Source organism: Halichoeres trimaculatus, unplaced genomic scaffold (genome assembly GCF_033239565.1).
Source record: "Halichoeres trimaculatus isolate MK-OKI-2021-1 unplaced genomic scaffold, fHalTri1.1 fHalTri1_scaffold_17, whole genome shotgun sequence".
Lineage (NCBI taxonomy): Eukaryota > Metazoa > Chordata > Actinopteri > Labriformes > Labridae > Halichoeres > Halichoeres trimaculatus.
This window is the reverse complement of record NW_027437195.1, coordinates 23,284,746-23,299,669: the sequence shown is the minus strand read 5'-3', so window position 1 is coordinate 23,299,669 and position 14,924 is coordinate 23,284,746. Positions and strand designations below refer to the sequence as shown.

Below are 14,924 nucleotides of genomic sequence, written 5' to 3'. Positions count from 1 at the left end.
CAGGGCTCTTTGGCTTTAGGGAAATAATAGAAGGGAAGGAAAGACGGACCACGCTCTGTAAATTCATAAAAGACCAGAGGCGAATCGGAGCGAGTCCGCCATAAAAACATCACGGCGAGGTTTTAAAATGTCAGCCCCCAAGTCTTACCTCCAACCCGGTACATGTTCGCTGCCATGACTGCCCCCGGTCCCTGGCTTCCTCTCCAGGTAGAGGGGTGGCTCTCTTCTCTCGTGCTGCCGGAGCTGTGTTAGCACTGCCGCCGCTGTGTGTTGGAAAATGGTGGATTGATCAATACGAAACAGACTAGCTGAGGAACCTTAAAGAGACAGTACACTCTACTGACAGACTCCAAGTTTGGCGGCAGAATTTTAGGGCACGGAGTGTTGAAATCGCTTAAGTTATGAAGTTGTCTGCGTTAGTTTTTCTTGTACGTTTATGTAAAATATATCTAGACAAAGCCACCCACCACTGGCCTAGCTTTAGCCAGAGAGTGACGTCATTCGCCAACCAAAATCCAATGGCTCTCCTATTCATGATATCTTAATCAGTGTCACATAGTGCTGCCCAATTGGGCTTCTTTTGAACCCATTGGGCTGGGAAAACAAAAATTGCAGTTTTATAAAATTTTGGCTGCTTGACACAACCTCTTGCAGGTTTTAAGAAAGCTTTTCAAAGAGAATACAAACTAGCTGCCATTACAAGGGGGAAAAGTAAAAACTTAGAAATTTCAATACACTGTTGTGTCCTTGCACTTAATTCATATATTTTGTAAAATGAATTTAGGTGTGTGGTTGCTCAACTATATGTTGGTATTGGGTAACCCTTGCTATGATGCCATGTTTGGCTATTTGGCTGATTGCACTCTCTGTGGGGAGCTTGTTTGTGTTACCTGCTCTTTGTTTATTGATTGTAGTTGTATGCTTATGCAGGTCTTCTATCAGGTATTTAATAGTTTTACAGTTCGATCATGGGTTTGTAGAACGGCTGTAAATTGGAGCGGTTTTTATATGTATTATCATCTGTCAAGTGCTATCTTGCATTACATTTAATGAAAAAGTATCTGCTTTCATGTGGACCTTGGACTTGCTTTCATAAACTGGCTTATTATGATACAGAAATGCCTGTATGTATAAAGGTGCGAATATCATGCAGAAATGTTCCTGATTCCAGGTATCAAATGATTGCAGTATCACAGATAAACTGTAGTTTTAAATATCTATAGGTCTGGTCAGCATGTACAAAGTATTTTGCAGTATACAGTTTTTTTCCCTTTAAACCACAAATAAGGTATTGACAAAAGTACAAACAAAAAAAGATACAACTGTCTGTGTGTGGCATAGAACAAGTAGAGTTACAATAAAGCCTTTACCTATATAGGTTAATAAAAATCTATCTATACTTTACAGCATTTATCAAATCTGTCACTCTCAAAAATTTCATTTCATATATACACATACATTAGTACATTGCCAGTGAAACTTGTTTCAGTGAAACTATGCCGTACACAGTACAACAAGAAAGGAGCATAAGTTATACGATAAAATATATGTTTTCCAATGTATTTGTACACTTAGAACTGATGAGTAATATGTTAATTCCTTGTCCTTTCCCTTTAAACCAGAGCTTCCCAAATCTCTTAGCTCAGTGGTGTCAAGTGAGGACCACAAACTACCAGTGGAGGGCCCCTCGGGTCCATCAGCAAAGAGTAATAGGCTTAGTTACATTTAATTAATGCATTTAAAAACAATTACGAAAGCCAGATCCATCCTTCCTTCCCTTACTCAATTATCCAACAGATAATGTAAGGTACCTGGCCTGGTAGCAAAAGTAGAACTCTGTTGTTTTATATGTTCATTTAGTGAATGCTAATGTTTCATTCCACAAAACCTGCATTCATTTGCTCATGAACTATCAGAATTTAATGAGGGGATATATTTGTCTCCAGTACATGCAGATTTTTAAATACCTGATGATTGAAATGGTATTTTTCCTAGTATAGTACCCAAGTTGATAACTTGAATCTTACAGCTCACTTTAACTGCTGTATTATGCCATACTTGTCAGAGCAGAACTATGGAGTAAATGGAGTTGCACAACATTACACCCTCAGTGTGCAATAAAAACAACACTGTGATTAATGATATAAACGTGATTAATGACATAAACAAAGTTTCTGACAGCATCACACTGAGGTTAACATGCAATATTACAACTATCTTCTTCAAATGTAAGATCTGCACTAATATGGACAAATGCAAAGCTGTTTTGAGTCATAAAGCATGCTTTTATTTCGCTACTGATCAGAACCAGAGTGAATTTCTCTCTTAAAGGTATTTATGCTGCTTTTGTCACATAAAATACTGTTGCACAGCATGGTGCATGTAAAACACAGAGCAAACAAAGAACAAATGTTACAGTCTTGTGGTGGTAGTTGTTTGATTAGCTCAGTTTTCATTGTGGATATAAGTGGGTTTCCTCTGTGCTGGAGGAATGCTGTGGTGAGGGCTACATCTGATCTATACCATATGGAAGCCTCAATTACTGTTTCCTAGCACAGGGGACTACAGTCTGCAGTCACATGACGGCTTTAAGCCAATCGTGTGTACTTACTGTACGCACTCCTGCTCAAGTGTGCAGCCTCAATCTTGGAGCTCTGCTGCAATGGAGGGATCCTGTGTTGTGTCTTGGGGCTCTTAATGAAAAAAGAAGAGAGACAGCTTGTTTCTGTAAGTCTTTGTAGGTGTGAAACTTTGGTTAAATACAGCCAAGTTTTAACAGTGGTCACAGTTTAAAAATGTAAGTTTTAAGTTGTAAACTATAATGTTGCTCAGGGGAATAAAAGAGCACTAAAACCCTGAGGGTAATTGTGCATACTATGTTTTATTGCTCTATTAACCTGCTTACTGCTGTTTGTAGTATTGTTGCATGCAGCATAAATATTAGATGGCTGATTTTGCTGTTTGAAATGTTGCACTTTGTTTTGATTTATCTTGACTTGACTTCAATAGCTAGAAAAAATGTGTGGTGAGCAGTGCACCTTGTATTTTGGGGCTGTTACTTTCATAAGAAGAATTTGTTTACCTGGTTGTTTGCTGCTGTGCAGATGTTCCCTTTCAATCCACTCGCTCCTCCAGATGTTGCTGCATTCGGGCATACAGGGGGCAGGCATACGGGAAGAACACGGTACAGTAGAGAGCAGTGCAGGTGTTTCCCCCCTGATGAAATCTCAGTCTGTGGAGATGAATTTGCTCAAGACACAGAAAATCCCCTGCAGACGCGTGAAGTCCCAGAGGATGACCTTTGATGGCCTCTCTTTTTCTTCTTCTATCTCCACCCTTTTGCCTCTTCTTATTTAGAGGAAAAGTGCACAGCAAGGACAAAGACAAAGAGGAAATCAATTAGGCCTGTGTCTTGGCAGAAGCCATATCTTTGATTGTGCTTCCTCATTTGTTCTCTCACATGGGTTCTGGCTTGCCCTTCTTCAAGAGACACTATGGGAGGAAAAGAAATATAGGTATTAATGTTAGAACAATCTTTTCTGTACTGGAGTACACAGGTAAATGTCTATTAACATTGGAAAACCCATTTTCCAAACATTACTAATGAGGAACAACCTGTGTTAGTCTTACACCCCATTCTTAGACTCACACTGCAGCTATACAGCACTATATTCTTGTATCTATACACAACACTCAGCTCACTTCTTACTGATACGGCATGACTGGGACATTGTTCAGTAAAACACTCATAAAAGCTGATGTCTAAAAGTGACAAAAGTGTCACTTATGATTGTTTACTATACCCAGTAGTGACAGGTTGTTTCTATGACTATGTTTTTATGGCCAGGAAATGTCTGACAAAAGGCAGCACTGACTTCTTTAATGAAGAATCAATGCTGTAGGGGAGATGTCAGACAGATTTCACAGTCAAGTATCATAGTAGATACACTACCTCTGTGAAGAGCCTTCCACAAAAGATATATAAAGATGTATTTATTATTGCAGGACAACAGGGGGAGGTATTGTCTTGCTTTTGCGAAAACAGCCACATAGTGCAAAAGGAAACTGCAACCACTGGTGCGTATAGCTGGAAATACAGAGATCTGTCATCTCCTACTCTTGTAAAGCATCCAATGACACCCTGAATCATGAAGACATCAAAATTACTTTGCAGTAATGTCTGAAAACAATGACTGAAAATAAAAGAATGCTTTACATTGCACTTACCAAATTCCACCAGCAGGGGTCCTCCCTCACAAAACCTTTGTCTTTGTCCTCAGCTGCTCCCTCGCAGTAATGTAGAGAGAGGGACAAAAAGCCAGGAATGTAGCCATTCTTCACAGTGCAAATGATGCTTCAGTGAGATGTGATGCATTTTGGGAGGACGGCGGCGTAGTCACAAGATGCTCTACAAAAAGTGTGACAATAAACATCAAGAAAAATGTACAACAAGTGCTATCATAATGCCCTCTTTAGTATTCTGTCAGAGGGCTAAAAAGCTACTTTAAAATGTTTGTTGCTCTGTCACTTGTTACTGTTGACATGGCTCAACTGGGAACGCAGCCATATTTCGCAGCCTCATAAGAATCCTTGGCTCTAATCCAAAAGGGATTAACAATATTGCACATGCGGGTTATTGATACTCTGACCTTCAAGGATTGAAAGTATGACACTGAGAAGAGGGACAGAGTCCGGCAAAGATGCAGACACTTGAATGAGTGGCACATGAAAAGATGCTGTCTGATCCCTGGTCCTACCTTGCAAAGGAATCCCGCTGCCATAGCATCCACCACAAGTATGCTAGGAGCTGCCAGACATGAGCAACACATTTTTCTGTGAAACAGCTGGTGAAGTAACAAGCATGTCTCCATTTTCAGAGGCAAAGGCACTGGCAGTTGGTGAAAGGGGTGTGCTGTGTGGGGGAAACCCACCGCACTTAGACATGAAAAAGGAATCACAGGAATGGCAAATGGCAGCAGAAAGTCACGTATTGAATTTCTCTCCAGCAAGGATGCTTCTCATTTTGTGGGTTGAGACCATTGGACCTGCTCCAACTGATGCCAGGATGCTTGAAGAATTCAGTGTCGTGTGATATTTTTTGAGAGCACAGGACACAAAAATGCATTTACTGGGACAAACACCTTTGTCTGTCCAGACAAAAGAAATTCGAAGCTTTATGAAGAACTTTTCCTTTGTCTCGATTTTGGCTGTCGTTGTAGATAAAATTGGACCTCTAATTTTTGCTGATCTATCTTTGCACATGCCAAGGACAAACCCTGACCCCTTATTCATAACCCCAACCCATAACCCTGGCCTTTAACTTACAGTTAATGTTCCAACAATTCTGGCCCTAACTACGGAATCAATGACCTTACTTTGCCCGTATGCAAGAGGGTATCAGTGTCAATTTCAATTTGTTTCAACCAACCAAATGTAGTTTTAGTAACCTCAAAGTATTGCATGGTGGTTTCCGTTTTTTTAAATCCTGCAGAGAATATAAAAAAGTCTGTCTTGCAAACAACTTCCATTGAAAAAGATCTTTTAGTGTATCCTTCTTTATTGTAGCACCACCCAAGTTCAGGAGTTCTAATTATACACTCCAAGAGCTGAAGTCAGCTTTCACAGCATCAAATGGAAAAAAGCTTTTTATGTACTAAATGTGGGTTTGAGTTGGACCAAATCTGCGTAAAGCTGCAACATGTTAAATGTCTGTGCTGAAGAAACAGGCAAGCTTTGTGAAATGCTGAGGTGCGGAGTACTTTCCAGTGTTTTTTATGATGAAATCTGGGCTGGTGTTCCTAGTAGGCAAGAGCTTGTCACAGTGACTGATTGTTTGTGGACACTCCTAGCTGGGGAGCATGTGTCAGATTGTGGGCTTGTGGAAGTGGACAGTTTCTCATTGGGAATTCCTGCTACCATTTTAAATGCAAGTGTGGCCTACTTAAGATGATGCAGTGTGCCTGATTGTTTTAAAAGCAAAATGCAAAAAGCAGCAAATATTTTTAAGTTCCATGCTGTATGATCAACGTACTTGATGTGTTTGTGGTGTTGAGTGACCCGTCTGCCTAATTGCTCATTGATGAATGAAGCTAACACAGCACATTGAACACTGATGCATTAGCTGAGTAAGATAGAGTCTTGGGGGTGTATTGATCATTAATCGTCAGTAACGTGCCCACACACAAACAGAACAGCTTTGATTGGACTGGCATTCAAGTGATTGCATCAAATCAAGGGTTGACTCAAAGGGGCAACATCAGGTTAAAAAAAAAAATGAAGCATATGCTAACATATTTACAGTCTGGTTCAAACAGCGGCTTAAGTTTCAGAAGCTAAATTCTTTGTCAGCACACACTGTGCAGATGGGGTGGGCGAATTTTTCTGACACAGAAGTTAAGATGATATTAAGACCACAAGTTTGCCCTATCAGAGGCACAGCTCAGCTGACTGACAGGTCTGGCACCCTGTAGTTGTTCTTGAGGAGGCTTTAAGCCCATCTCCTGGAAATGGAAATGTTCCAGTTAGGAATGAGGAACTAGGCAATTAAATGTGACGCTGGTAGGCACCAAAGTTACTTGTCAGTTTAATGAATTAATAGTTTTATAATTCTAGACCAGAATTAACAGTGATGCGTTTTTCTACGATGTTATGTAACGTCCTGCCACTAATCAAGGCTTTAACTCCATTTAATGGCTACAATCACTTGACAGTGATGCTCCACTAGTGGGATGTAAACAAGCATTATAATGCAAAGTGGTTCAACAGCCTTTTGACCTATAAAAACAAAGATAAAGTTATATATAGGCTGTATCTGCAAGAGCAATATGTAAGACTGGTTGCCTGGCAGTGCTAGCTCTGCTAACCTAGGTAACATTCAAATTCATTTGACATTGTTATGGCAGAAATACGGTGCTCTTATGTTTCACAGTTTTTAAAGAATTATGCACAATTTTTGGCATTTTCTAAGTGTTTTCTATTTTCTTATTGTTGGACTTACTGGTTTGCTCAGAATTCAAATATTTACTGGAAGGACAAAGAAATTGGTAGCTCCAGAACATGCCAGCTACATATAGCACAGTCACTGCTGTTGAGTCAGCCTCCAGTAGATAGTTAATTAATATTTTTTTTTTTATGTAATAATATTTTAATCAGGCTGATTTAAGGACATGCAGGCTGTCTTTATTAGAAGCCTAACTCCCTTGAGCTTCTCCTGAGAGATGTTGGGAATCTCTCTGAGAAAGAGGATAGAGAGATCAAAACCTTCAGCAACTTCTGCCAGCTGCTTTTACCACACCCTCCCTCCATAGGGACTTCACTGAACCACTCCTTTATTACAACCATTGGAAGCACAGAGCACATGTTCCCTCTCAATACTTTCTTCATGTTGTAAATAAACATTGTAAACTGTTGATATATACAGAGTACGTCAGCTTAAAATAGGTTTTAAGATTAGAAAAAGGGGCGGTCCAACTGCATAAAGTGGCTTTTTTGACTGAAAGTGACCAGTAAATACGTTTGCCAAGAAAAACAATACACCCACATTGCTAAAAATGGCACTGACTGGAATTGAAACCCCTGAGAGTCACAGTGGGAGTAAAATACTTTCAAATTGACTGTCTACAGCTAAAGCAAACACAGGAGTGACTCTCCCTTCTGCTCTTAGAAATATGGCCATGGAGCCACAAACACAGTGTCGTTTAGTCTGGATCAGGTCTGGATCAAAAGTCCCACAGTATGTTGATCGTGGTTCAGGGAGAGAGCCATCAATAAGACTGTGACTATTACAAAACTTGATAAAAATATTTTTGTTCTTGAACCAATTATTCAATAAATTGTTGGTAACCCACTTCTGTATCTGCAAAGTTACCATAAGAAAGTTAGACACCATATAAAATCCAGGTTGAATTACCAGCCTTGTGGAAACGGGTAATCGTCCCAAGGCCTTAGACATTGAAGTCTGTATAAACACAAGGTAGTCTCCTCCTTTTCATCAAACTGGTTCTCTCTAATAGAGAGATCTCACCTGGCATTGATAGAGAATGCAAGTCTTTCAGTCCTTTTTTTTCAGTTTTATAAAGAATATTTCCAAGAACCCAGACAGAAAATGCCTCATGAGTCATTCTCATTTCAGTTTAAGAGAGGTCAAGTATCCAAATTGAATTTGAAGACCTCAAATTTTCACTTGATATTTTTCTCACATGATGTATCTGCTACAGTTAAATTACATTATTAATGCTAAGTTTAGAGGATAGTTCAACTTTTTCATCACATGATAAACATTAAAATTTGTATCAAAAGCATTGTTTACTTGAATTTCTCCAAAATATCCTTCTGAAAATCAATTTCAGTTAAAAGTTGGAATTGTCTCCACAGTCCATTTTCTTTCAAAATTTTAGCCATATTCAATAGAAGGCTGCAGCTGTCTTATTTGACCTGTCAAACAGATAAGTCACAAAGTGACAGCATCTTCAGTACTGAACTCCCTCTCCTGTTTGGGTCCCTCTGCAAAAGGCGCAGCAGAGAAAAGTCATTTGAGGGAACACAAAGAGAACATTTTATCCTAACAGGCCTTCAACATTTTAAATTTTAATTCAGAACACTGAAAGCTTATATCGTCTTTGCCTAAACTTAAGAGTGCACTTCTCTCACGCGAAGTGGGGACCATGGTTAAAAGTAAAAGTCCCTAAGACTTGTTTTGACTTAAACTATAGAATCATATTCTTTAATGGTAAGGGCTGCAAGTTGCATATAGAGCGTTTAAAAGATAGGGCCAGTACTTTTTCCGTTGGTACTTCTTACCTTTGGAAGAGAAGCCTTATTCCTTGGGTTCATAATCACCTTTTTTCCCAATCTGTATCAACAGTTTCTGCAGCAAAAGAATGATATGTGGGTGAGGAACACGGAGGGAAGGCGAGGAAGATTGGAAGCATTCTGGTTTTAGTTTGTAGTAAAAACAGTGTTATCTTCTGGTGTTTCAACTGGCTTTTTGCTGTATGCAGAATAACACTGTTGTGAAGAGTGTAATGTGCAAAACCCATCTGTACTAATGCTGTAGGCTATTGAAAAGTTTATAAGTCAAGGACAATTTTACTCTTATTCAGCCCTTTTGGGATACATCTGCATACAACTGAATCAAGTCGTTTCACTTGATGTAGCCATATGACTACAATAAAGCCTCTGGACTTGCTTTTATGCTCTCTGTTGTAACCGACAGTTCTTCCAACATGGACTTCCTTTTCCTGGTTTTGCCTTTATTACAGTCCACTTAGCAATTTGAGAAGTTGGTGTGCAGTAATAATGTCTAGACATTCAATTTTTTGTGTATTATTTCATTGTCACAAAAAAAAATCAGTACACAGATCCACTGACTAAAGTGTATTTGAACCAGAATGTAAACATGTTTTTTTATTGCAAAGTTGGGAATTTTAAAATAGAACCTAATGGGGATTCGTGAGGTTTTGAAGTCAGCCTCAAGTGGGCACTATGGGAGCTGCAATCTTTTTTTTTCCTTTTTTTCACATTTTTTTGTCTTAAATCAGGACAGTGGATAAAGCAGGAAACACGGGGGGAGAGGAAAAAAGGGCATAGGCCAGATTTGAACCCAGGCCAACAGCAGGTGGCTTAGAATTTAAGAAATTAGCTTTTCTTCCTGAGTTACTCCTGTTTGTGTGTTATAATTATTTTTCTATGTCTTCTTCCTTGGCAACATAATATCTTTCTTTTACATATAATTTCTTTGTATTTCTATTGAATATATAGAGTTTCCAAAGATGTCTTAAAATTTAATCTTACTTGTCAAAAGTTAATAGGGTGTGGCTAAAGCAAGGCTGCTAATGTAAATCAGATAAAATCCCCCAAATTCACAAGTTTTGAAAATTTGTGTGCTTTCTATTTTATTATTATTATTATTATTATTATTATTATTATTATTATTATTATTATTATTATTATTATTATTATTTTATTTTTTACCAAACAATCAACCTCTATTTAGATTGCACCAAATCACAAAAACAAAAATAAATAAAGTGTTATCTTGAGACACTTTTCAACAACACTAACATGTCTAGACCTGCTGATGTAATACTATTAACAGACACAACAGCATCCCAAAGGGAGCTCAGGTTCTTCTCATTTTCAGACAAATATTTTAAACCCCAATAATTAAAATGCCAGCTTAGTTATCCTCATAGTCTTACTCATAACTTTCTATTAAAATCTTTCAAGCCTGTCTGTCACACAACATATAGATTATTATCTGCTGGGTATGTTTAATCTAATGCCTGTCTCCCTGCAGAGCTAAACATAGGCTACTGTTTCTAAAATAATCACCGCTCTAGACTGTGTGCTGTGGGAACATTTCAATAATTAATTCAGGCTCTTTTTTCTTCCCTTCCTCAAAGACGCACATGCTCACCAGACAGATCACGTGTTGTCCATGAAAACAGTGTGTTCTTACTTTTTCAAAAATACCACACAGCTGTCTGAGGTCTTTTAAATGACGTGTTTGTCCAGTTTAAATAGAGGCAACGGAACTCGTCAATCTGACCCAAATCATCCGGTTGCCTCTCGTATACATTTGTGCCCGTTTGCTGAAAGAAGAAGCTGTGGTCTTTTTGGGCAGGGTTGGGCTGTGGGACTCCTTAGAGAAAACAGATTTGTCACGTGGCTCATGTGGATTATGTGTGCATTTGCATCTGTGGAGCCTGAATGTGTGAGTTTGTGCGTGTGTGTGTGTTAAAAGGGGGAGTGGGATGAAAAGGAAGGAAAAGGGAGGAATTGAAGGCAGAGACACTGGATTGTCACTGTCTGGGGGCTAAGGCAGCGCTGGCACCTGTTTGGCCTTGGGGCACTGTGGTTATGTAATGTGTGTGTGTTGGAGAGAGTGGTGTTATGGGCAGGTGTGCAGCTGAAATTCATAAACATCCTTCATCTGCTGGCTGCTACAGATCTTGAGGTTTGTGGAGATTTTTAGTTAACGGGTTTAGGTTTCAGTGAGCTCACTGGTACACGCTGTTCGTTTCAGATTTCAGAATAACACATATTTTTTTCTCTGAGCTTTCTCTAAGTAAACTAGAAAAGCACTCAGAGCGCACAGACCTCTACCAAGCGTATTGTGATTGTCATGCAACACTTAAGGCCTACTTTAATGTTATACTCCCTTTCAGCAGACTGTCTGCTACAATTTGGTGTTAGTTGCAGGTTTGTACGATAATTTGTTACCTGACAGTGCTGAAAATTATGACCCAGTACACATTTTGTGTTCCAGATCTTATTATCCAGAATATTGCCAGGATCTGGATCATACTTTTACATCTGTCAGAAATTATCATGACATTGTCTTGTATTTTTTTGCAAAGCAAGCTGACTATTTATGGTGGAGTTATTTGCATGTATGGTGAAAACGGCCCTATCTCACAATGATAAAGAATCCTTTAAAAAAGTCCTGGATTAAGACAGTGATCTGGATCACCTCCAAAATTTAATCACTTCTTCCTTATCCCATTTTGAAGATTTTCTGAAAATTTAATGAAGATCTGTTTGTAACTTTTTGATTTATGCATTTCACAGACAAACTCTCCCCAAAAAGAAAACCTCCTCCTCGGAGGTAATAACAGATTAGGATCAGTGTTGCCACAGTTACTTTGAAAAAGTAATCTGATTACTAGTTACTCATTACTCCTTTAAAAAGTAACTTAGTTACTTTACTGACTACTTGATTTTAAAAGTAACTCAATCAGATTACAAGTTACTTTGTTAGTTACTTTCAGCAGCTGCTGGCAACACCTGCAGCTGCATAATTTGGCAAAAATTGTACAATGCAATTAAAATGAATTATAATATGAGCCCACATGTTTTGTTTTAAAGTAACATGCAGACATTGGTAGTTGTAAAACGTGTACTTTACAATTAAAAACAAAAATATTCATTTTACACATTTTGAATTTCAAAATACAACCAACGAATGCTTTACAGTACCATTTTTGGTGCACTGCACAATTTTTTATTTAAATTATTTTCTTTAAATTTTTTTTTTTGGTCTAGTTTGTTTTTTGTCAGTTTTATTTTCTTAAAGCTGTAGTCTATTTGACCTGTATTTGTAATACAACAAGCAAAAATAAACTTTGCTGGAGTGAGGGCTCACATAATCCTCAGTACCCTGTTCGGGGCACCCCAGTCTAAAAAGTCTGGGCACGCCCCTGCTTGCCAACGGGTGCCCCGTTGTAGCCTACGTTATGTTGCTCTGCTCCTCAGCGGATGGATTTGTGCTAAATAGAGGGTTCAGCTCTTGGAAAAGAGGGAGTTACAATGAAAGACAGGACTCACCTTCCCCAGGTAAAAATCAAACAACTTCTCAAGCGTTTATGGCCGCAGTGCGTGAATCTCTCTCTGATTGATTCCTAAATGTTTGAGTCAAATCTCTTAAGTAAACTGCCAGTGCAGAGTGAACAACGAACCATAATACTATCATCTTAAGCTGACACAAACTCAAAACAGTGACTGTGTTTCCAGCTAAATAACAAACATCTCTCCTCTCCTCCTCTGTTTACCTTTGTGTCGCTGGCAGCTATTACTTGTGAGTTGTCCTCATGCTGAAAACTCCCGTCAATCCCTGAGACACAAAAAAAAAGCATTTAGATTTTTTTACATGAAAAATGAAAAGAAAACACACAGTGAGTTGAATAAGTAACTTTAATCTGATTACTGGTTTGGTAATGGTAACGTGTTAGATTACTCGTTACTGAAAAAGGTGGTGAAATCAGAGTAACCTGTTACTTAGTAGCTCGTTACCGGCATCACTGATTAGGATGTACCAAATTTATATGCTCTTCTCCCACTACTGTTCTGGCTTGCACTACATGTATAAAAGTCAAGTACTTAGATGCTTTTAAGCCCTGAGGACCACCTCAGCCTCCCCTCTATCTATTCCTGTCTTTCCTCTTGGGGCTGGAAGCTTTGAGAAACAGCGCAGTCAAGTTGGTAGTACAACTACTGGCCTGGATATGTTCTATTCAAACTACCAGGGATGATCAATTCCTCCTTAAAACAATCACATAGCTTGAGCCCAAACCTGTTGGGGGCATGTTTTGTTTAGCTTTTGTTCGTTTTGTCTCTATTGGTGCTTGGGAGCAAATTTTACAAATTGTTTTTTATTCATAAGGCCAAGATTTGCTGAATCAACATCCCCTTTCTCAGCCATGTGTTAATGTTTTTATTTTACAGAAGAAAGGATCTAATTCCCCTCCTTTCATCTTTATCACACAGGTTTAGTGAGCTGAGGCTTTTCAGAGAACATTGGCCCTTCAGTTTCAATTTCCTACCTCCTCTTTGTCTGTGCTCTGTAGTATATCTGACCTCCTCTTCTCCTCTTCTCTCAGCAGGTCTGAGTCTGATACTGCTCCACTGCTGAACGGCCAATAAACCTGCAACCACAGCAAACAACTGGAGGTGAACGGACAATGAACTAATGTCCTCTGAAAACACACACACACACCTCAGCTGTACAGCCGGTGAGAAATCCTCTGAAACATCCCCACCTGATTATGATTTACAAAAACAGAGTTACATCATGTATAGTTGAAGGGGACATTAAGTTTTAGCTGACCCTGTAACAGCTTTTTTTTCCAGAGATAAGGAGGAACCAGTGCTAATCAGCCGCAACACAGATGTGGGAAATGCCACAGTGACTGTTCCTGGACCAGGATCTGCACAGTGTCTCAAAGCAGACAGACCAGACAGCACCAATGTGTGAAAGAGATGACCTCAGTCACACTGACGAGGCCCAAGTTGAAAGAGACAGACGCATTCTGCTGGAAGAAACGATAATAAGATGTCAATGAGTCTGTTAATTAGTCATCACAAGTGAATCCAGCAGCATCTTGTGAGAAATTCAGGAGCTGTTTCTCTTCCCTCGTGTCTCCCTCAGTACGCCCTGATTTGTCACGAAGCCAGTACTCTCTTTAATGGAAAGCTGAGCCACCCCAGCCACGTTTCTTCCTCATCCTCCTCCTCTGGCTAACAAATTCCTACAAGTCACTCACTCTGAATGAGTACATTGTGATTCAACCAAACACTGCTCCTACGCCACTTGTGGAAAAAGGGGAAAAAAGGAAGTGGGAGTGCATGTGCCACAGACAGCCCCAACAGTTGAACCAAAGGCTTTCCCGCCTAGCTGAGCTATGACAGACCACAGACTGGTCTGTGAGGATAAATATGCTGCTTTCAAGTGCTGCATAGAAAACCTACAGCCTGGTACAGGTCTACAACAGGGAAGATTGTAAATAAGAGTTTGCGTGAAACAAAGTGGGTTGTAAGAAAGGTTTAGTGAGCTTAGCTGTGAGAAAACTGCATCATGGCAGCTGATGAACTTAGTTACACAGAAAGGAAATGCAGGTTTAAGAAATAAAAGGTACAAGAAAGACAGAAAAAGTGCTGTATAATCTTTAAATCAACATCCACGTTAAAAAATGACTGCTTGAAATTGAAAGGAAAAGCTCAAGAAGAGCTTTTGAATTTGCTTAAATGCTAGCTACAAGACAAGGGCTATTGTAGATATGAAGTTGTCTCACTCAAAGCTACCATAACTCAAGTTGTTAATTTATCTATTTATTTAATGGCACGGTACATATTAGTGAAGATTTTAACAAGCATCTGTGTAAATATGCCAGTTAGCCACAGGGCAGATTTTAATCTGTAGTCATTAGCAGGTATTAGCAGAGTTCAAAAATGACAAGTAGTCTTAATATAATTCAAACTCACACATAGTGTAGAACTAATCATCTGCACAGCCAGTATGAAAAAGTATATCAACTACCAAAACAGGTGCTACCACATAGACATGTTCATTTTTGGCTGTCGATATTAAAGCTTGAATTGGTGTCTATGAGAGTTACCTTTCCATGAACTTTGCCTTCTGGATATTT

General features: G+C 39.1%; 1 protein-coding gene across 1 annotated transcript in view; it reads right to left on the bottom strand.

Moving 5' to 3' along the window:
- mta1 (metastasis associated 1) overlaps positions 1 to 3,223 on the bottom strand; it is a 56,046-nt gene extending 52,823 nt beyond the window's left edge. The window contains exons 1-3 of the mRNA XM_074691715.1: positions 3,083 to 3,223; positions 2,612 to 2,693; positions 149 to 263 (exon numbers count right to left, since the gene is read on the bottom strand). Of these exons, the coding sequence (XP_074547816.1) occupies positions 149 to 176 (28 nt within the window). The 5' untranslated portion in view covers positions 177 to 263; positions 2,612 to 2,693; positions 3,083 to 3,223. The remainder of the gene's footprint in view (positions 1 to 148; positions 264 to 2,611; positions 2,694 to 3,082) is intronic.
- Positions 3,224 to 14,924: the final 11,701 nt, after the last annotated feature.